We start from the raw sequence: 23246 nt of genomic DNA on the forward strand, positions 1-23246 counted from the left end.
CTCACGGGCTTTCTGAGGGAAGGACGTGGTGGAGACCTTCTGAGGGGCACGCACCTACCCCACAGCCTGCGCCTGCCCCGCTCAGCCTGCATGGCTGTGGCAGACTCACCAGTACGGTCTGGGCCCCTGCCATATCGCTGAGCACTCTGGAATTCGTATGCTGAAATTCAGGAACCCGCGGGGTTTTTTCTCAGCCCAACATGAGAGAAATACTATTTTTAATACTGTATAAGGCAAAGGGAGACGTTACAGAGAGGGAGAGAGGCTGGAAGGAGTCACTGCTCTCTGCTTGGAGAGATTTGTTTTGCACAGTGTTTTCTGTCTTGATTTAATGGTGAGTTGGCTCTTTCCAGCAAGTAGGCAGGGGAGGAGGGACAGGAATATGTTCCCAGCCTTTGGCCAAGAGTGTCCCAGAGCGTCCCAGGCGTGACCTCTCCAATGTTTATTTTTCTTTCTCTACAACTGACCCAGTTGCTGGGACTTGAGATTAGGGCCCTCCTGGCCTGTTGAACATTTGCCTTTTGTGGTACAACATGTGATGATCCCAGGAATCAGGCTGGGAACAGTACCTGGAACTGTTTTTCTCTCCAGCAGACTGTTCTGTCCGTTTGCATTCCAGGAAATCAAAACCCGTGAGAAAAATCCTGGGAAAGCACTGCCACCCAGTGGGGATGGAGGCAGGGATGCGAGCAACCGGGGACACCGGTACTCCACTTGTGTACAGCCACAGTGTGGGGAAAAAGCCTTTCAGGCAGGACAGTAAACCATCCCAGAATAGAACAAAAGGCAAAGAAACTGGGGTTTGGTCTGCTTTATTAGAAAACAGCTACAATGATGTTCAGTGGAACCGGTTTAGCGTTCATTTATATTTGCAGCCTGTGCAGTCTCTTTCTTGGGAATGACAGCAAGGTTTGCAAATGGAGATGGATTTTTTTTTTTTTTTTTTTTTTTTTTTTTTTTTTGGTCACGCAGAACTGAAAAACTAACAAAGTGTCTTCAAACAAACAAACCAGTTTTAACTTAATCTAATGTGCCAACCACTGGAAAGAACCACAGCTTTGGAGGCAAATGGTGTCACATTTCACCAAAGTTACAAATCTTTTATTCCAAAAAGCATCTTCTCTTTTTCACTAGTAGGTGCTGCAAATCCAACTTAACACAATAAATAGTTGCACAAACTTCAGGACCAGGCTGAGCCAGTTTAAGCACGTTTTAGGGCAGATATAGCTGGGAAGTAAATTTCCCACCTACATATCACATTTCTTTGCCTGATTGGAGGTATTGTGTTGGCGGGAGTAAACAACAGTTGGTCCCTTTGTTTTTCTGTGGAGGGAAGGAATTAAGATAATTTAAGGATATACTGTACAGAGGAAACGCACGGGCTGAGCATATATACAGATACTCCCCAGAGGACCCTAGTGGCAGTATTCCCATCCATTGCTACCTGCCTGAAAACCACCATCCTTGCAGTCTGTGCGGCAGGGGCACGGAGGTACTGGGTTTCTTTGCAGTTCTCCGACGGTCAGACAGAAACCGCCCCAGGCACAATCCTACGGATGTGCGTGTAAGACTTCCTGAGGGTAACGCTCCCGTGATGAGACACCCCCCGAGGCAGAACACACTCTTCTGTCAGCTTCTGAGTTTCAGGGTCCCAGCACAGCACTGTTGCAATGACTTCGTTCTTTTCATCTCGGCCTCCGGTGATAAACAGCTTGTTGTTGCAAGGAGAAATCCCACAACTGGCTCTCTCGTGGGTGAACTGAGTCACCAGGCACCATGTGTCTTCCTCGGGGCTGTAGGAGTACAGTGCTTTCATTGCCCCACCTGGAGAGGAAATGGGTATCAGTTTGCACCAGCCATTCCTGTAAGGGATTTTAACTAAACCACCCACTTCAATAAGGCTCCATTCCTGACATTCATAAGAATGATTTATGCCTCAAAGCTAAGAAAAAAACCAAGGTCACAGGATATTTTATTGTTTTGAAAGCCAGATCCACAGAAGGCCACTTATTGTTCATAAGGCTGTGGAATTTAAGGCCAGAACAAACTGCTGTGGTCATGCTGTGTGATCACAGTGCACCTAGCAACAGACATTTCTCATACCTGCTGCTTCAGCTGAAGGACACGACTTTAGAAAAATACAATCTTGTTTAGAAGAGCTTAGATCGTGAGGGACTAGGTGTGGTAAGCTGTCTCTATTAGAAATGGGTATATGATTTCTTCACTGACTCCTCTAACTTTAGTGTCCATCTACCTTTTAAACCTTCTTCTGCCTGGAGCTGGCTATTTTCAAAAGCCCATTCCTCATTTAGGGGTTTGTCTGACCGAACTTGTAATCTCCTATGGGTAAGCTAAACAGAGAGTGATCTCCAGTTTCTCCATGTTTCCCAAATCTGCAGTCATTCTTGAAACTTTCTGTGCACCTTTTCCAATTTTGCTGAGTCCTTTTCTTTTGAAAAATGGTCAATACCTCAGTACTTAAGAAACTCTATGGAAACATATTCCCTCCTGAGACTGCCAGCAGCTGAATGGTTCTTATTCTGAAATTTGTAGGGACTGGGTCTGTCTTCAACTGTATAGAATAGGGCTGGGGAAACCTTGAAAGCATGGTCTTATTGATGAGTTGCAACAATGCCTGGGATCCTACCTGTTGGCAAAGTGAGCATTTACCTATTGTAGTTACAATAAGTATTGGCTTTGGCAATACTAATCCAGTACTTCAGGGATGATCAACCTACTGTGAGGTGACTTGTTTTATTTCCCAACTGGACCAGACTGAAAACACACACTGTCAGTTACAATGATTCATCTGGCAGTTGGTAATTCATCGGTTGGGGTAATTTGATTGCTTTGGATGCAGTAACCAAAAGCTCTTTTATCTTTTAAACCTCAGGTGGGGCTGATTTCTATCCAACTGAACTGGATTTGTTTCTCAGATAGGGAAACAATAGGTTTACTGGTGAAAGATGCTAAATGAATTTAGCTAGAGTATCGTGTCAAATTTTGTCAGGAGTTGTATCAGCTAGCCTGTAAGTCATGCCTTCTCTTTCTGCCTCTCATCTTGTACAAAGAGGGTGATGTCAATCCCTGTGCTGATGAGAAGCACAAGGTATTTACAGATGCACAAGGTGCACATGCATATATATACACGCACACACACATTATAGATCTCCATTCAGAACACCATTTACTATTTGGTGATACCCTGGCTCTATGCCAGCCCTCAGCACCATATTGATTATGCTGCAAGTCTGAAACTTTTTGTGCCAGGGCTGAGCAGGGGTACTCTTCAGAGCTCCTGTTTTGGAAACAAACATTCCTCTTTCCTTCTTTTGGTTTTCCCAGCACCGTCTGAAGATGCGTGCAGGCTCCCTCCTCCCTCCACAGTTCAGCTCACCACGATTAAACTCTTGTTCTTCCATCTTTGCTTCCAGTTCTGGCAACTGACGGAATTAACCCCAAGCACGATCTAGCGATGAGGTCTGGACCTTTGGGTATCAGTGGCTCTGCTCCCATGACCTGCTCCTACTACTCATATCCCTGCATAAATCCTGTGTGCAGTGGGCTGTATAATGCCCCTGGAGAGGAGAGGGGACATGATGTAGCCATGAGGTCATGCCTTTGTCACTATGAACCCACATTTGAATGGCTTTAAGTTGCCTCTGGGCTAGCTCCAGCTTTCCAAGATACCTAGCACACTAACAGGGACTTTGACTTGGTGACTCTTCACTACTGTTTGTGAATGTGTTGGATTGCCATCCCTCACTAAGCTCAGCGGGAAGAGCCATCTCTCCATTTGATTAACTCCACAGAGTTCGTGGGTAAAACTAACACACAGAAACAAGCCCTGCTGTGTCTAGTCAAGAAGGAACATCAATGCTTCACCTACCCACAACATAAATGTGATCACGGAAGCTTGCAGCGTTGATGCATTTGGCTTCTACTGGCATGGCAGCTTTCAGGCTCCACGTGTTGGTCGCGGGGTCATAGCATTGAGTCTTGTCCGTCGCCAGCTTCCCGTTGGGTCCTCCCCCGATCACGTAGAGTTTCTTCTTGTAGCTGGCTGCTGCAAAGGAGCTTACATTGACCATGAGGGGAGCAGCCTGTGTGACCATAAACACTCATTAGTAACCATTTTGATTTCAAGTAGTCAGACTGATGCCTACGGGGTGGGAGCCTGCTGAATTTTAAGTCAGGTGTCCCTTTAAGATGATCAGTAGGGTTCAGAAGATGACATTTCTGGGGATAAGGGAGAAGCATGTTTCAGCTTTTTCTTAAGACCATAAACCCCCTAACAAAAATATGCTCTGTTCAAATGCTGTTATTAAAATTACATTGTCAACAATTCAAAAGCTAGGAAATGTCAGAAATGCCCCAAATCTCCTTTACATACTTACGTACATTGAAAAATCACAATAAGCTTGTTCATACTGATCTTTCTACTTGCAGCTGTGATTGTTGGATTCCTCTGCACGGTTTTGTATCATCTAGGGTTTGTATCTGCCATTATGATGCCTAATCTCATTAATTTCATGGATTAATTGACTAATACTCTTATTGCCTGAAGTACAGTTAGAACTGGGTTTTTTTCCATCCTGTTTACCTTGAAATCTGTACTTTCAACTTAAATGTATAACCCATACCATATATAATACATAGGTTGATATACATGTTATAAATATTTATATTATGTATCAGAGCGGTAGTTTTCAGCCTGTGCTCTGGTTCATGTATACTACTGGCTTTAAAAGCCAACTAAGAAAAGAAAAATTAGGTATTAGATGTCTCACAGGCAATGATTGAGAGGCAATCCTGTGATTTTTACTTTCTGAAGGATACGCATTTCTATAGAAAAAATATTTAGGGTTTTTACAGACCAGAAATAATTGCACTAGATACTGTCTTGTTCATTTTTATGATTCAAAGCCCTAACATTTTCTGATTGAAATGTTCCAAATGAGTAAAATGTTATGTGATGCAGTATCTTACCTCTGACCAGCAGTTATGAAAGGGATCATATGCTTCCATGCTGTTGATTCTCTGCATGCCATCGAACCCTCCAATGACATATACTTTGCCACCCAATACAGCCATTTTATGCCTCCATCGCCCAATGTTTAGATACTCGATTTGTATCCATTTGTTGATGGAGGCGTTGTATTTCCAGACATCATGCTTCGTTTCTTTGCCACCTGCAGTGTATATGACACATGGAAATATGATACCATAGCTTGGATTTACTCCAAACCTCCAATATGTTTAAATTTAAAAATGTTTTCTCGCAATAGAAAATAAATCAGTGGTCCTTATAAGTATTTTCTTAATTATCTACACTAATGGCCTGGCTCTGTTATACAAGAAGAAAATTTCTGCATTTAGTTTACTTAATAGTGAAGGAAACTCTGAACAATTTCTACAGCCAAATATTCAGTAAAGACAAATCACTGTTCCTCACTTTACCAGACCGTAACCACTTTCATTTTAATACTGAGTGAATGACCAACCGCACAGAGCATGGTGATACGCAGGAGATTTTTGTGCACCACCAGGGCTTTGTAGGATGCTGGGAAATGACAAATAAAGAAACATGATTTAAATGAGATAGTGGAGGATGCTGCCGTTGGTAGTGCCAAATCCCTGGAAGACAGGCCTGCGCTGGGGAACTGCCAGCTTGTGCAGGGTAGATCCCCTCAGCTAGCCTAGTGGTTTACCTCCTGAAACAAAAGCCCTGACTCTGAACTCCTGCTTGTAGTCCTGTACTTCTTCAGGACTTCTTGTACTTCAGTCCTGCTTGTACTGAACTCCAACAGTAGTCCTGCTTGACATGTTAGAAGTTTTACTATTCAACCTTGGGATCATGTGGCTAGGATCTCATTTTTGTACCTCTCCTTTTGGTCTCTTTCTCTACTGACTTGGATTTGCTTCATATTTACAGATTGAAGATGAGAATTGGACCCTACACACTCATTCTAGAGCTGACTTGCAAGTGAATCTTTACTCACACTAAAGCAGAGAGCAGTGTTTTAAACAAGCACTTTTGTTTGCATATAATTTTTGGTCTAACAGCAATATGAATGGATCTAGTTAAGCCTGAAACCACATTTACAGAGTAGCTTATTCCATCATCCACAACCTGATTAAACATTTGCTTCACTGGTGAATATACTGAAAAGAGAATTCATATTCCATTGAGAAAGTGTCTGCCTTCATTGGTATTCTGTACTGCAATCAGATCACTGCAAACTGATGGAGCTCATCTCTGGGCCAAATAGCAGATTGAATAGGAGATAATTAGCATGCTAGAAAGAGTCGTTTGTAATGCTTTTGTCTCAGTATTTTTCACATGTATGTGCTGAATTTTATTTGCACTCAAATAGCTGAAGTGGCTGAAGGGCCTGAATGCAGCATTCATGGTCACAATGGGGCTGAGAGGCTGCAGGTGTTCCCCTTCCTCTCCCTTCAGATTTCCCTTTTCCACGAGCTTGTTCTTTCCTGCAGAGGCTGGAACTCTGGTAGGAGCCTGAGCTGGACCAGGCGGGTGAATTTGATGCATGTCAGGGGGAAGGGAGAGATTTCTGAGAGAACTGGAGGTTTGTTTTGTTTCTGTTCTTTCCCTAGACCACAGTTCTTTCTCATTTGAGGAAAAATTGTAACTAAATTCGTAAAAGTAACAGAATCCTGAGTGTCATTTTTAGTTACGCTACAAATGTAGTGTTTCAGCCCATCCAGTCAAAGCAGGTAAACTGTCTGGAGAAATGGTGATCTAAAAGCAGTCGTAATCTTGTACAAAGGACTTTCCAGTTGTTCAGATGCTAAAAGAGCAGGGAAGACTCCAAACTGTACCAAGATATTGAGGGAAATGAGCACATGGGAGGGGAGATTAAGTTAGGAAAGATGCAAGTCAGGTTAGAAAAGAACCAAGTCACAGGAGCTAAAAGGAAGAAAACAAGAGTGGAAGAACACGCAGGAGGCCACAGATGTTTAATTGGGATTGAGACACTAATAATTTGGTTTAGCTGGAAAGAAACTACTAATGACTTTGGTCCACTCAGCCCTTTATTTGGGTGGGAACGGTGAAAGGGAGATAAGAGAAAGGCTAAGAGCAAATGGAGGGAGGGAGTCAAAGATATGAAATTAAGCAGAGAAGGAAGAAAGAGGACCTGTGAGAACAGCAGTAAGAGGAAAGCCAGCTTAGACTCACCATAGCAGAGGGGGTGTTAGCCTGGCCAGGGAGGTAGCCTGGATAGAGCATAAAAGAAAAGCTGAGAAGAGAGACTGGAAAAGATGTCAGGAATGAGAGGAAGCAAAAAGCCTGTGACCTTGAAAACGAGGGAAGGTTAGGAGATTAAAGGCAAACTGGAAGAAAGACCTCTCAACTCGAGGGTGTGAAGGTGTGAGGGATGTTCCCTAGTTGGGATGTTTGACTTGGGTTCCCCTCTACAGCTAACCTTTAACAGAGGGTCTGCTGCCAGAGTAAAAAGAAGCTCCCTATGATGGGCTGCAAGGAAAAACCTCCTTTATTTGTAACTAGGGAAGGAACAATAGCTATGCATATAGATTAACATTGTTTGAAGATGAATCCTGTGGCAAAATTCTTGCCAGGGCCAGGCAATGTCCTCACACATCCAGCACTTCTTCACAGTCTGTTCAAAGCCGAAGCATTAGGAATGAATACCTGTAGTGCTTAATTCTACTAAAGCTGCCTCAAGCATGTTTGTGATAAAAGCTGGAAATAATTGTGAGAACCCTCTGCTCCCCACTTCCGCTCCCAATGTCTTGTTCCTTACCCGATATGTAGACTTCATTTTTTAGCGTAATGCATGCAAACTCCACCCATTTTTTATTCTCATTCTCCGTCTCCTGCTCTGTGATCGGTAATTTTGCTACTTCCAGGCGGCTTCGCCTCAAAGGATCCAGGCAAGTAACTTCTGCTACAAACTTCTCATCTTTTGTACAGCCCCCTATGATCATAAACACCTCAGACTGGAACTCGTGCATCCTGGGCTTGGTTCTTTCTGTAATAATCTAAATGCAAGCAAGACAGAATGAGTACACAGGGCACTTACACCTGCACTTCCGGAAGGTCTGGTGACTTTTTTTTCTGATTACCTGTTTTGTAAATCACAACTGGCTTACATCAGATGAACCAATTATCAAATGCTAAGCTGAAAGCCTGGAAAGCATCCTAGAAGCGTAGCAGTAGAGGTTGCTGTATCCTTCTTTCAGCAGGATTTCTCCAATGCTGGACTTAGTTGCTTTTGCCGACCCGCTAGGATCCTTTCAGATCCCCCTGGGAATTCCCAGGGTGGCACCAAGAGCTATGAAGGTGAGCAGTAGTGACAAGGCTGGTTGCACGTGAGGACAGGTTTCATTTGGGCTGACAGAGTGAGGGCAAGGTACAAGGGCCCTAAGGTTTGTGTATGCCCTGGGAAGCTTGGAGAGAGCAAGAGTGCAGTTAGCACTAGCTGAAAATAACTGCTCTCATTATTTGTCCCAAAGAGATATGTTAAAGAGTCAAAGCCATAGCAATTCTCTACTGTGGGGTGGTTTTTTTTATATTGGTTTCTTTGTTTATAAGCCTTAATTTTAAGCCAAAACCAGAAGATTTACTTAAAGCCAGCACCAGGCTGTGTGATGTGGTTAGCTCTAATTTACTGCCTGTTGGCTCAGTTTATTGACCAGGTCTTTGTCTCAGGGACATTGGAAAAAGTCACTTCCCGGGTAGATGTTCACCAGGAGTAAAGAATGCAGGGGGTGCTTGGAAACTTCTGTTCTGCCTGGAGGAAATACTTACAAGCAAGTGGAAATTAGTGCATTAGTGTCCCAAAGTACACTGGCAGAAATGCAGTGTAAAAGGTATGGGGAGCACATAAAGTTGTTGTTCTGCTTCTGCTGTATCACAGGGCATATGCCAGTTTGCAGACCCTCACAGTTTGCTGGGAGAGGTCTGCACTTCTCTGCAGCAACCTTACATCTGGTGAGGATTGGATTGCAGTTGTTACCTTCTGCATGCCCCAGAGAAGCAGTCTGTGGACCCACAGGTTATATTCTGTGGCAGTAAGCAGCTTGCTTACAGTTCTACTTCTCTTTCTAAACTACTTTTGTTTCTATAAATCGGCATCATTTATCTATACTAAAAAAAGATTATTTCCACAACCATAAATCTTGTATTTTCCGTATGTTTAGGAAATTATTAGGCAATTTTTTAAAAACATCTGCCACAGGACTTGCCAGCTTTCAGAATTCTGGTTTCAACCCATCTGTCACCATTGCCAGGTGTTAGCCGCAGGGAGGATAGCTGTCAGGGCTGCCTCTGACGGCTGCCGCTTTGAAGGTGAGCGTCATGAGTGTTCAACCCTGAGCAACACTCCCTTTATCTGTCTCGTGTGGACCTGACAGCACTGCTGAGCGGGGCAAGGCTTCCTCGAGGAGTTCCCACCAGACTGGCTGGCACTGCCCCAGATCATCGTGTACTGTCTTACACGGTCACTGGCACAGAGCCCTCGGTCTCTCCCCCTGTGCCAGTGACACATCCACTGTTAGCGATGGATCCACAACACGCTCCTGAGGGCTCCTGCCTTCCTCTGACTCCCTGACTGAGGAGGCACACAAGTTTCCTCACATGCTCACATACCTTTGCTCCTGTTGTGAAACCTGACCTCTGGTTGCTCTCCCCTCTACCCCACATTTTGGGCCGGGAGATGTGACTGATATCTAACTTTCCAAAGAGGATGGGCGATTGAAGAACTGGAGATCGACCACAGCCTGCCTTGAGCAGGCAGGACAGGACTCAACTGGATGTCAGGATGAACCTGTCTCTTTGGGTGCAGGGACCTCTGCAAATGAGGAAGATAGGCAGACCTCTCCTCTGGGAAGAGACCGTCTTCTTCACGGGAGGTTCTTTCTTTCTGAAAGATTTCCGCCCATAAGTAATGAATGGAGATGTTACATATTCAGATTTGAAAGAGTCATTACAGATTGTGGCAGTTTAGTGGGAAAATTATTCTTCCTTTCTTAGGCTTGAAATATTAGCCAAGAGGGTGAGGTGTCAGTAGTAACATCATTTGCCTTTTTACTAGGGAGGTCATCTGGGGTCTTTAGCTGCACAAGTGTGTGTACGAAGGGTCGAGCTCAGATGTTCATATACAGGAAGCTGTGTGCTTTGTTTTAAAACAAGCTACCAAAAACTTTTAAGCTTTCTAAATGAGCAGGATAACTGGTGAGACCCACCTTGACTTTTCGGTAGCACCAGTTAGTGAAACTTCAGCGTGAATACCTTTTTCTGCCTTGTGGTACTGCTCCTTCTGATGGGATTTTTGAGCAGAAGCATGAGACATTTAGAAAGAGCAGCAAATACCTTCCTTTTTTACTCACCTCATTGCCTGACAGATGGTACATTCTTGCTTCCTGGAGCAAAGGAAAAACATCTGGACACTGTCTAATGAGTTGATCAGCTTCAACAGTCTCTACAAAATACCAAGGGTCCAAGAGGGGCAGACGGACATTCTCCAGCACGTATGGCAGGAGAGGAAACCTTTCCGACTCCTTGTAACGAACCCAGTTCATTACAGTTTCGAACACCTGTGCCTCTTCCGTGACGTAGAGGTCATCGCTCTTCAGCGTGCTGCAGAGAATGTCGGCTGGCAGCTCCAGGAACTCCTCATAGTTCAGGACCTGGGTGAAGTTCTGGATAATGTAGTTCTGCACTTGTTGTTTCAGGCTGTGCAGGGAGTGGGCATCAGCCAGCCTCAGGATGCCAACGCAGTTCTCCGGCTGGAGGGCTTCGGTGAGAAAACTGGCACAAGCATCTACCATGCGAAGGAACTGTGGACAAAAAAAGCACGTATAAGTACAGAGCGGTTACTTGTATGACTGTATCACAGAACAGCTATGGAGCTTTTTGAATTTTTTTTGTTTCACAAAAGTAAAGGGGTTTCTACCATTCCCCTTATCTCCATAACATCTCAAAATACTACCAAACATGGAGTTGCAAAGGACAGATGAGGTCCCCAGGCTTCAGATGTGCTTGCCCTGCTTCATCTTGTATGTCAACTCAGATCAACTAGAAGGGGAGTCTGGTTTTGGAGTGCAGGTGGTTCCACTGTCTGCATTTATGCTCCCACCATCCAAACTCTGAACGTGTCTGAGGCCTTGCAAGGGTGGTGGAGAACGCGTGCTGGGGTCTGGGAGGTTTGGGCCAGAATGCAGCTCCCCACAGCATATGGGTGTGCTGTCCTGTGCTGGGGGACGTGGCAGGAAGGGATTGACCATCAGCAAATCCTTGAGTTGCCTGACAACCAGGGTTGTCTAGCAAGTGTCTGTTGTGGTGGAGGTCTTTGGGGGTTTTAGTGATCTTTGTTTTCCTTGTCATCACCATTCATTCAAAAAAACATAGATGTGCATTTTACACTCAGAGTTTGCTTAATCAAAGAACTTCCCATATTTGCATTCAATCGGGCATCACAACTACTCTCATTAATTTCTTTTGCACAGTAGCCCCACTGGAGGGTCCCAAATGTGCAGATCCTGGACCACAGATGTCTGTGGGGTGTTTGCCATGAACTACGATGTGAGCTGGGTTGCTGGTGATTATTCAGGAACTGGGAAACAGTTTTGGGTAGAACAGATAAGTTACAGTGCTTCATCCTGGGCTTTCTGTCACCTTTGTGATTTCAGATATGGATAGGGCATCGATACTTCATGTAGGTTTTGGCACTGAGCAATACAAACAGCGACATTCAGAAAGATGGGTCAGAACTGATGCTGTGCATTTCCGTCCACGATTTTTGGGTCCTTTTTCCATCCACCGTCAGCAAGCAAACCATTTTAACTTATTCTGCCCCACTGGGGAAAGTTGCACAACAGTAATTTAAGGGCAAAGAGGAAGCGAAACATTTTTAAACACTGTAGTATGTAGATTTGTTTCAGTAATTGGGGTAGAATCTTCCAGACCCGGCAGTGTCTTGTTGACACATTTAGACTGTTTACCAGAGCTGAGCGATCGCAGACACTGCATACAGACTACCTGGTTCCTGTTTTACATTTAGATGTGGTCAAGAGTTTAGAGAAATGCAACTGACTGATGAACAAGGGTACGCAAGGTCTCAGAATATGTTGCTGCCGTTGTGATATAAATATGCCAGCGGCACACCGTGGCACTGCGGCAGAGCTCGGCGGCCCCTTGGTGTCTGCCGTGCTCACGTAGCCTGTTCTCTGGGCTGGCACTTTCAACTCACCAGTGCATTTCCCTGAGGATCTGAACAGACTTTGCCAATTCTGTGTAGTCTTCAGACCTGAGGCAGGTTAAACATTAGCCCTTCAAAAGTTGGCAGTAATGAGATGCAAAAAAACAAATCTGGGATTTGTCAAGGTTGCCCACAAATCTGGGAATAGACCCCAAAATTCTGTTCTCACCAGCCTATGGCCCAACCACTGTTGAGTGCTCTAATTATTTATACATGGCTTGTTAAGAGCGATACTCACAAGATGATACCAGAGGGTTTTCTCCCAGGCGGTGCACGCTGGTCTAACGGCCACGCAGGCACCACTAATCACGCTGGGTAACTGTGTTCGTGGCTAGACGAATGTGGAACTGCAAGGTGTGGGTGTGAGAAACAGTCCCTGCCGAGGGGACCAGAGAGGTCAGACCACTCGGGAGTGTATCAAGGCAGGACTTTCCCTGGCTGCTGCTCCTCGTCTCCGTGCTGCGCTGTCTCCCCACCACTCCTTTCATTTAAAGACAAAACTCCCCCCAAAACTCCCCCAAACTCGCTGGGCATGCTTCAGTCAGTCCCATGAGAGCAGGTGACTCAGGAGAGCACCCAGGAGGAAGACACCCCTGAGCCTCTGCTTCATCTGCTCTGATTATTCTTGCAGAGCTCTACATTTTCTTTTCTGCCTTCTCCAAGTACCCCTCCTAATGCCACCCCAGGCGTTTTAAAGGTCCTGTTCCCTGGGAACGGTTTCTTCAATAACTGTGTCCTCCTCCTAATACCCCTTTGAATCCAGATTCTTACTTGCTAGAGACATCCCATATGCTTGCTTGGCATCCACTTTGCCTTCTCTCTGAATAACAAAATTTATTCTCCCCATTTAAGTCCTTGCTTGTCCCAGCTTTGATTCAACTGTCTAGCGTAAGCAGTGCCAGCAGCCCTGCCTCCTGCTATAACCCCCAGAAAGGAAGGGAACGGTGGTTGAAAGGGCTCTTTTTCATAGTCCCTCTCTGTATGCAGCACACCTCGGGGTCAGATCCTGCACCCTGCAGCTGCACTGCCCTCGGCCACCCGCTCGCCTGTCGCTGCAGGGGCAGCACTTCCCGGCTCAGCAGTAACACCTGCGTCCCGAGGGAACCCACAGCAGGGAGCCAGCCGGGCAGTGAAGGGGCACAGTGACCCTTGCAGGGTGGCTCTCCGGGGAGCTGACAGCTTTCTGAGCCCGCGAACTCATTTCCGACGTGGAGCTGCCCAGAAGCCCTTTGTTAGCAAATCCTGCCTTCTCGGCTGGCACGGCCGGCACCGCGCAGTGGCTGCGGTGTAACTAGCACTGTCCTGCAACAGCCACCCTGGCCGTTCAGTGCCGAGTGCCTGCCGGATGGTCTTCCGATAATTGGCAAAGTATTGTCCTTTATAGTGTCCTGAAAAGTGGCCTAACATGGATGAGAGGTGTTTTGGGAGTCAGTAAGGCCATCAGGCTGGTGGTGCATCAGCGTGCCCCGGGGACAGAGCAGCCCTCCTCTGCTTAGACCGGAGTGAGGCAGCTCCTCTGCTGTTCCCACTGCAGCTGGCATTTCCATGGCAGTGGTCATCACAACCCTTGAGGACAGTACTGTTTCTTTTACATCTGCTCAGAAGCTTGCTTCCTTCCCATGAACTCTTTGCTTCCACCAAAGCAGCTGACGCGGCCCCTCACCCAAGCCATGCTGAGGGAGTGGGGCAATAGAGAGGTTCCTGGGGGACAGAAGGCGGGTAGACAGGTCTGAAGGTTGTTGTTGAATTACCGCAGGTGAAGCACAGCTCACTGCCTCAGGCCTGAGAAGCAGCTCAGATCTTGGCCCTACCAAGAGGTGAAAGGATGAGCTGCTCTGCAGAGGGTGCTGGGCTAGAACCGGGGTGGGCACCAGCCTTGTGAGCAGGGTGGCTGGGCAGCCACCAGCCCAGACAGAGGAGGTGACTACTGAACTCATGTTGCAACTCTGCTCTAGGTGGAAAAATTTGTCTGGGTCACTTCAGGGTGAGGCTTAGCTGTTCAGCAGCTCCCTGCTCAAAGCCCTCAGCTGCTTCCCGGGGAGGAAATCTCTGCACACACTGCAGCAAGGACTTGCTCACTCTGAATAGCCTTCCACCTCTGTCTGCTGTCAGCCTTGGCTGCATTTGGTCAAAACTTATTGGAAGGAACTAAGGGAAGGTATAATTATGTTAAACTTTCTCAAAAACAGTTTCCAGAGAAAAGTGGAGTATCTATATTGGAATATCTAGAACCATGCAAGTTATTTCTTTTCTGGTTCTCTGTCAAGTCTGAGAGATTGAAAAGAGGCGCTGCCAAAAATTGTTGCTAGTGAGATAAAAAAGTCCTATCTGGAATTTGTTTTTTTCACGTCATTAATTGGAAAGGAAAGAATTTCCCAAACAAAAATGTCACAATAAATTGCAGAGTTAATTTTTTCAGCTGTTGATATATTGAAATGAAACATTCGATTCTTTCAAGTGTTTGTTTGTTCTTCGGCATAAATAGCAGAGACAAGCTGGCAGAATGCTAGTAGTTACTAAATCTTTTCTACACAAAACACATTTTCAGCCAAAAATCTCACCCATGTATAATGTGAGGCTTTAAGGCCTTATAAATCTTGATAGTATCCAAGACCATTGCAGTAAGACTTGGGATCAACGCTTTTAGTTGAACATTCCTGGTTTTCTAGGTTTTTGTAGTTTACTGTTCTTGCTCATGGCACCCTTACTATTTTATCATTATTCTAACAGTGTTTGATAGTTTTCTTAAAGCACCAGTCTTGGGAATCAAATTTAATCTTAATGAAAAATGGGGAAGAGAAAGGAAAAAACCATATGTTTATACTTTTGATGGTTTCAGAAAAAATACTTGAGAAATGATCCTAAATAAAAGCGATTCAGAAGAAAACAAAAAAACCACCAAAAGCATCCTGAAAATGAACCGACAGTAACCTTTGAGCACTACCAGTTTGCAGCATTGGTCTGCTGAAAATGTCGGTAATTTGCTGCACTCCAGCCCCAGGCGACATCACAGCTACACCACCTAGTCTGAGTTGCCTTGGGGAGCACTTTGTGACAATTCTCCTTTCTCTCCCCGCAGCAAGTACCAACTCCCATTACCCCAAAGGTAACCGAAGGTAACTCCCAAAGACCCCAAAGGTTCATTTCAGAGCAACGCCTCCCGTGTTTGTAAGATTCAAGAATCCAAAGCTTATAATGAACCATGATGAATATGGAGTCAGGCAGTTTGTGAGTCCTTAATGAAAAGACTGGACACACATACACACATTGGCACTTGGCAGGTTATGCTGGTCACAATTTGTTAGCAATTTACAGCTTGGTACCAGGGACTGCAATTTGGTAGACCTCACAGGTGATTTACAGGACATGTGAATACCTCATGAACCAAAAGCTGAGTAACACTGCTCAAGTCTGACTTCCCACAAATCCCAGGTCATGACTAAAACCCTTTACATCAAGAGTCCTACAAAGGAAGATGCTAACTTTGGCTGGTGAGCCTCCATCTCAGCAATGGAGAGGGAGAGACAAAGTTAGGTTCCAACTCTGGCTGGCCATGCCAGCCTCTGCCCGCCAACTCTTCTGGGCTGGAGGACAACTGGCCTTCGCAGGCTGACCTGAACCTTGGGGAGCACTGCCCCAGGAACACAACCCTGCTGCCTGGCAGGCTGCACATGGGAACAGCTTTTGGAGGCACAGCTCGGCTGTTTGCCTGTTTGCATGGCACCCAGCACAGCAGCATTCCAGTAAATGGCTGCAACTGCCACTTTTTACCACAATGTAAGTAAATATGAAGCAAAATGCTTCCAGAACCCATGAAATCAGAGAAGTTTGCAGTGTGCTAACCAGGGTAAGACATGGTGTTGCCAGAGCAAGGAGACTGGATCAGTGCATTTGAGTTATCTGTACCTGAAAGAGGCTGGCGGCTTCCAAGACTTTTTGTACATTTTGCTTTGTGATGAGCATCTTGCTGGTGTAGGTGTAGTCCAAGAGTATATTCATGGTTTCTGCATCAACTCCTTTAAGTATGATCTTCTCTTCATATTTCTCTCTTAAATCATTGCAGAACATGGCCCTGAAAAGAAACATTTATCTTTTACTGCATCCCAGCCTGGATGAGGCATTCTGAAAACATTTGGTTATATAGATTTCAACACAGAGTAGTCCTATTGCTTCATATTTCGTGCAATTAGTCCTGTAGCAAAGTAATAGGGAAAATCCTTTTGTTGCTTTCTTACCTCTTTACTCATGAGTTTGCCAAGGCATACGCACGTTGGATACCCCAGAGCTGGACTTTGCAGTAGACCTGGAGCTCCATGGCAGCAAAAGGCAGCTGGGACCTTCCCTGAGAAGTGCTCTGTGTCTGGGCTGATGCTGCAGAGCAACTGTGATGTCTCACCTGCTGGCCTCCTACAGACCCTTACTCTTTGTGTTTCTAGTACAGAAAGACGTTAAGCCCAAACCTCCAAGCTGCTGGCATTCTCCATACTTCGTTAACATATAGCACATGTACTTTATAATCCTTTGCAAGGTCAATACCCCTGTGCTTCCAAGCTGCAGACCACTGCTTAGACTGAACCCTGAGGGCTAGACCAGATGCACGTCTGATAGCCTCACCTCTAAGCTTCCCAGCATATCTTTGACTCCATTAATAACAGGGATGGGCCAGGAGGGAATGGCTTACAGATTTGCTTGTAATAAAGAGGCTGGCTTTTCCTCTGCTAAATTTTGGGAGCTTCTGGTAGGATTGTAGATTTGGTACCTCTTGGCTAGAGAAGTACCATGAATAATCATGAATTGGAACTACAGTTAGCCAGAAAGCACAGTGATTTCATGCCTGTTGATACCACCTCTCCTTTGGTGGATAATACTGCATTTGAAAGGTGACCACCACACACACCTTTGGCACTAGTCAGATATTTCATGCGGGATACAAATCAGAAATTTCTTTAAGAACTATTTAAATCCACATTGTATTGTGATAGCTGCAAGGCAAACACATGCATCTTCATCTCCATTTTCAATTCACAGTTTTAAGTATTTCTTCTAATGCTTTTCCTTTTACTTAGAGGTTTAATCAGTCTGATCTTGTTCACTGCATTCAGCGAGCAAGATTTCACATCATTTGGAATCTGGTTCAACAGATCAGAAGTATGTGAGTCCACTTGCAACTGCCTTGGTGAAAAACACGTGCAGATCTAAAGTGTAATTAGAAGCGCTCTTTACCCTGCATGCCAAGCCCTTCTTCATTAGTCATGTACAATGTTGACAGGACAGTGCAAGCTAGGAAGTGGCTAGAGATCCAAAGTCTTAGGCCATGCTTGTCCTGTAAAAGTGATGCTGGAATAAAGCTGTCTGATTGACCCATCTTACTGGAACCAAGATGTCAACAGTTTTTATTACAAAGCAGTTAGGCATGGTGAATGGCAAATGGATGGAAGATACCAACTGCTCGTTGCTCTAAGTGCTACCTGTTCCTTGCCTCAGCAGAGATTTTATAGCAAGAGAGAGCCGGTATTAGTTATCTCAGTGTATAAAACTGCCTTTTGGATAAAGAGATCTAACTTTGGAGCAGGAAATGTGGCAGAGAAGTTACTTGTCAGAAAAGATGCCAAAATTCTCATTTTCCTTTCACTTGTCTCAGCTCATTAGAGGTTTTTGATTCACTGCTCTGCTCCATGGTCCAGTTTCTGTTGCCACTGAAATCAGAGTATTTGAAAGGCATTAAGACAAAATGATCCTTAACTTCAGTGAGTGCAAGACTGGGATCCTCCTTCGCTTCTCTCCCTGTTGGCGGTGTTGAATGCATACAGGTGGCCATTTGGAAACAACAGCCCTCAGTACCCACTTCTGCCCAGGAATGGGGTTTCAACGGAGAGGAAGGTTTGTACAGAACAGCCGTTTCAATTGCACGGGATTGATAGGTGCTGAATGCTTCATCTGAATGAGAAATAGGCGGTTGTAGGATGCAGGTGTTGTCTGCTCTTGTTCCTTTTATCTCTTAAACTGGTGACTCCAGTCTTGTATTTAACGATCCCTGTCGGGGAGCTGAGAGCTCTCACTTCCGTCCCGCAAAGCCAGAGCGTTGGATGGAGGTCAGTTGGAGATACCCAGCATTACACCATTGCAAGCCTGCTCAGAAACCAGCCTTGGGATTCTGGCAGAGGCTTTGCACAGGGATCTTTGTCAAAGTGCTTTCACCTCTCTCCTAATCTGCAAAGTTGCGTTAGAGCTGCCATCCACTCCCAGTCTCGCAGGGTACAGATTCACATAACATGGCTGCTATCTGCAGAAATCACACACCTAAAGCACCATGTTCTCTCACCAGTACACATCTCTAGAAGGTGGCAGGGGTGAATAGGGCCGTCCTATCCAGGAGAGCTGACTCCTGTAGTGGCCTTCCTTCTGCTCAGATGGAGTGGACCTCATTCCCACCCTGTGTGCAGACTGGAGGGAAGACCCTGACGCCACTCAGGACTGATCAGGCTGAGCTTCTCTCCTGGGGACTAAAATGCTGCCTCTGAACCTCTGGGTTTGCCTGTACTTACCCAGAGAAATGTGTGATTATTTTCTCTGGGGCTCGAAATCCTTCAGATGTGGCTACTAATTTCATTGTCTGTTTCCCTGGTTCCTGTCCCTGTGTAATTCTAAACTAAGCCTTTGAACCAATATTTACTCCAAGAAATGCACATCTGAAGTGAGGGGATCAGGGCCAAAGTTAGATACCTAAAAATGGGTAAATTTAGAAAAAACGGGGAGAAATCTCAATGAAATAAATGAGGAGTTGCAGTTTGTAAAGTACCTTTTAAGCACCCACCCACACTGGAGTGCTTGTGCTTGGAATGATGAACCTGACTTCAAACAACCATGCTGCAGTTTGAGGATGCTCTGGAAAATATTGCTTCAACCTCTCCCAGCCCCATTCTCCCACTACCTTGGGCAGTGCAGGAGTAAAGAATTACTGCTCCACCTTGGTCAGGTCGTATTTCTATTCTCCGCTTTGTTACCTTCATCCAGGTAAATGGAGAGTTAATGCTTCTATGTCTATACATGCAGGATGTGTCAGAAGTACTAGTCTACTCTCAAGCAGTGCTGAAGGAAGGACTAGAAGTTAACTTTGTTTCACTGTGTTTAAGTCAGCTGCTACGGATTGCTTGCATTATGGCACCCAACGTTCAGGAAGGGGGTTGTGTAACATGCTGTTGCAGGGGAATGAAGCCCATGACTCACAGGGTCCCTTTGCTTTGCTCCTGTGCACGGGTGTTAGAGGCCCTGTAATAATTTTTTCTTTCTTTGGGCCCATGCAGCTTCTAGTGATTTATGGCAAGATGAAACAAGCCACCTTGTGAGCAGCAGAACTAGAGAAGCTCAGTTCTCTGCAGACTTGTGTCATAGAATCATAGAATCATAGAATGGTTTGTGTTGGAAGGGACCTCAAAGATCATCTAGTTCCAACTCCCCTGCCATGGGCAGGGACACCCTCCACTAGACCACGTTGCCCAAAGCCTCATCCAACCTGGCCTTGAACATTTCCAGGGATGGGGCATCCACAACCTCTCTAGGCAACCTATTCCAGTACCTCACCACTCCAACAGTAAAGAATTTCTTTCTAACATCTAATCTAAATCAACCCTCCTTCAGCTTGAACCCATTACCCCTTGTCCTGTCACTGCACTCCCTCATAAACAGCCCCTCACCATCTTTCCTGTAGGCCCCCTTCAGAAACTGGTAAGCTGCAATGAGATCTCCCCAGAGCCTTCTTTTCTCCAGGCTGAACAATCCCAACTCTCTCAGCCTGTCCTCACAGGAGAGGTGCTCCAGCCCTCTGATCAGCTTCGTGGCCTCCTCTGGACTCGCTCCAACAGCTCCATGTCTCTCCTGTACTGGGGCCCCCAGAGCTGGACGCAGTACTCCAGGTGGGGTCTTACAAGAGCGGAGTAGAGGGGCAGGATCACCTCCCTCGACCTGCTGGTCACGCTGCTTTTGATGCAGCCCAGGACACGGTTGGCTTTCCGGGCTGCAAGCGCACACTGCCGGCTCATGTTGTGTCCTCCTTTCCCTCTTCACAGTAACCTCAGCTTGGAGGGCTCAGGGATCTCCATTCTCTCTCATTATTCCTCTCACAGATTTCGCCGTCCCTCTCAGGATGCCAGCTCTGCGCTGGCTGCCTGTGTCCGGCTGAGCGAGGGCAGTGCGTGCTTTGGCTGGTTCTGGGCACTGCGTGTGCTGGCTGGCCAGGACACAGTGCTCATTACCCAGCTGAGCACCACGGGGTCCCGGTCCCAGCATCTCTCCTCTGCCTAGCTACGGATTTCCGTCAAGCTTGTGGGAACTTCAGTTTTGAGATTTCCACCCTCTGCCAAATGTGATTGAAACTAACCCAAAGAGTCGTGACAAGAGGCACTGATGGACAGGCAGACAGTGTGATATAATAAATCTCAACTCCGTGGGAAGCCAGGACAAATAAAAGCACCCGGGGGGGGGGGGGGGGGGGGGGGGAGGTGGCAGACCCTACAGACGTGTGCAATTGCCTTGAGATGAGATGACCTCCAGCCAGGTATCCCCCTTCCTTCCAGGGGACAGTCTATAGCTCAGGGCTCAGTGGAAAACTGGCCAACAGTCGTTATCAGAAAACTGTCTTGCCTGGTTTTAACTGTTGAAGTCCCTTCTGATTGTAGCACCTTTCCTTACAGTGGAAGAGGAATTGGTTTTTTTTGTCAAAGTATCATTATGGTAATTCTGATTTTAATTTGTGCATCCACGCTCCTTCCTGCACACAATGCTGGTCAGAAATATTTGGGCATCTCTGCTTTTAGTTGTACATTTTCACATATGTAATATGCATAGTCTATCTGTAGAAATAATACGTATGTCCATATATTCACAGACACAATCTGTATTATGAGATGATAAAAGCAGAACTGTTCTTCCAGGCACTACCAGCAAAGCTTACTAGCCTCCATTAAAATTAGCTTTCTGCTCATGTCACAAGTGGTCACAGGTTCTTTTTTCTCATGTTTCCTCTGTAGCTATTCAGTCATCTGACCACTTCAGCAGTAAAAAAAGAAAGAAAAAAAATCCCAGCCATGCAAATGTGATTGTCTAAACGATAATGGAAAATCTGTGTTAAAACTGATACCGAGTTCATCTGTATGTCTAAAATTTGTTCTTGCTGGCCAGTAGTCTCAGATAGAATATCTATTGTAGTACTGAAAGAATGAAAAATTCAAGAGGACCAGAAGGAGGGGGTAAAATGGTAAAATTGCTTTCAAGGAGATATTTCCCATTGCAATTGATTTTCGGTAACCCTAGGAAAGGCGGAAAATTCCTTCCCTTTCCCCCTCAGAAATTTTATGCAATATATATTTTTACCACAGAACAGTATTGGGAAAAATGATCATGTTCCACAAACCCACTCCTATCTCAATAAAAATACCACATGATCTGAATGAATATTCCTCTTTGCCTGAATCCCAAAGGGGCAATACAAGGGGCTACAGATACTTGGTTAAAACACCATTTTCTCATCCCCTTGTCCGCCAACCATTCTCCGTTTCTTTGCATGCCTCCGGCAGACTGAGTGCCGGTATCAGAACTCCTGCCAATCCACAACTTGGCACCTGACTTATTTAAGTCTGCAACTTTAAAAAAAGAGCTGAAAGGTGTCAAGAATTACAGACTCACTGCAAATTTGCAGAATTTAGCACCCAGTTTACACTCCTTAGAGATCTACAGTTAAAGCCTAAGAAGCAAAGTTTCTTGGGTTTGTTTCTTACATGCCTTACCTGAAATAATTGCTTGCTGCAGCAAGGACCACTCGGTGACAGGAGAATTCCCTGCTGTCCACACACAGGATGACATCTGTAAGGGAATTTTCAAGCCGAAGGTTCTCCAGGCCATTCTGGAGCACCAGAGAGAGTCCTGTATCATCAAACTTGACCTTTTCACCACTCGAGACTTCCACCAGGTCCCCCATTTTCATCGAACACTCATTGTCCAAAGAGATCTCAGGCTCCTCAGAGCTCTTCTCCAGCGTGTCCCCCATTTTCGGGCCAGCACTGTCTCATACTGTTGGTGCTTCAATCTAAAGAGCTCCTAAGCTTCAGACGAGTCACATTGCAGAAGTTGGGCGGATTTCCTGTCCAGAGGTCTCTGCTTATCTATAGCTGTCACACACACATAACAGGAAGCCTTGCACTTTCTCATCCTGTTAACACAAACAAAGGCTGGGTTTTTTTGGTGAATTTCAGGCAGTATCAACGTGTTTAGAAAGGACTTAAGATGCCTCTGGATGTGAGAAGATTACAAGTGACAGGGAAGGCCTGCTTCCCACCCTCAAACCAGTCCTTCGCTGTTATCCGGCTCTGCTGGTTGTAGAGATAGGTGCACCATATGGCTATCGAGTCACGCCTGCCAGACTGGGCTCCTCAGGGAAAGAGGGTATTATTTTAAATTTCTTTTTCCGAGTATGTGATTATTAATCACTGAGATGGTTTTGGTTTTATTTTTTAATAATATATTCATATATTCAGAAAGCTCTCCAAGCTTTCTGTCCTTCATGACATGTTAGCAAACCAACTGGCTTTTCTTTAAGGCTAAATAGGCATAATTTTCTCCAGGACATGGAGCAGCATCAGAGATCTCGCAGCTGATGGTCTTCAGGCCACGCTGCTAGGCACAGTGATGTCCCTCATGCATCCGTGCAGCCAGTGTCATGCCACCATCTCTGGCTAATAGTGGAAGATAAAGGAGAAAGCTTAGAGAGCAGTGTATGCATGCTCATCCCCACCATCCCCGCTGCTGGAGGTAGCTCGAGTCACATCTACATCTAACTTGCAGTCCCCAAGACAAACACAGATGGTGGTGGGACCATGGGCTGAGCACCAGGCAGTGGGGACGCTGCAGGGGAGCGCTGGGGCTGACCCCCCATCACGCCAGAAGCACACAGAGCACAGTGCTGGAAGTTTCGCTTTCACCTCAGGCTGAGTTGGATCTACTTGGACC

At 45.7% G+C, this 23246-nt stretch overlaps 1 protein-coding gene across 2 annotated transcripts; it reads right to left on the reverse strand.

The window, feature by feature from the left end:
• Positions 1-1069: 1069 nt before the first annotated feature.
• On the reverse strand, positions 1070-22488 carry KLHL6 (kelch like family member 6). Of its 2 annotated transcripts, XM_075760890.1 has the most exons (8): positions 22183-22487; positions 22028-22103; positions 16152-16317; positions 10375-10824; positions 7788-8025; positions 4990-5192; positions 3890-4103; positions 1070-1824 (listed from the first exon to the last, which is right to left on the reverse strand). In XM_075760890.1, exons 3-8 carry the CDS (start codon positions 16311-16313, stop codon positions 1523-1525), a joined length of 1569 nt encoding a protein of 522 aa, XP_075617005.1. In that variant the 5' UTR covers positions 16314-16317; positions 22028-22103; positions 22183-22487; the 3' UTR covers positions 1070-1522. The 2 variants fall into 2 exon arrangements, with proteins under 2 accessions (XP_075617005.1, XP_010301533.1); XM_010303231.2 differs by having other exon boundaries at positions 22028-22488.
• Positions 22489-23246: the final 758 nt, after the last annotated feature.

This window comes from Balearica regulorum, chromosome 9, assembly GCF_011004875.1.
Source record: "Balearica regulorum gibbericeps isolate bBalReg1 chromosome 9, bBalReg1.pri, whole genome shotgun sequence".
Taxonomy (NCBI): domain Eukaryota; kingdom Metazoa; phylum Chordata; class Aves; order Gruiformes; family Gruidae; genus Balearica; species Balearica regulorum.

Coding starts and splice junctions, on each gene's coding strand:
- KLHL6 (XM_010303231.2), bottom strand. CDS start 22,287: ATGGGGGACACGCTGGAGAAGAGCTCTGAGGAGCCTGAGATCTCTTTG. Junction 10,825..16,151: donor AAGCCGCCAGCCTCTTTCAG/GTACAGATAACT, acceptor TTTTGTCCACAG/TTCCTTCGCATGGTAGATGC. Junction 8,026..10,374: donor ACCATCTGTCAGGCAATGAG/GTGAGTAAAAAA, acceptor GCTTGCATTTAG/ATTATTACAGAAAGAACCAA.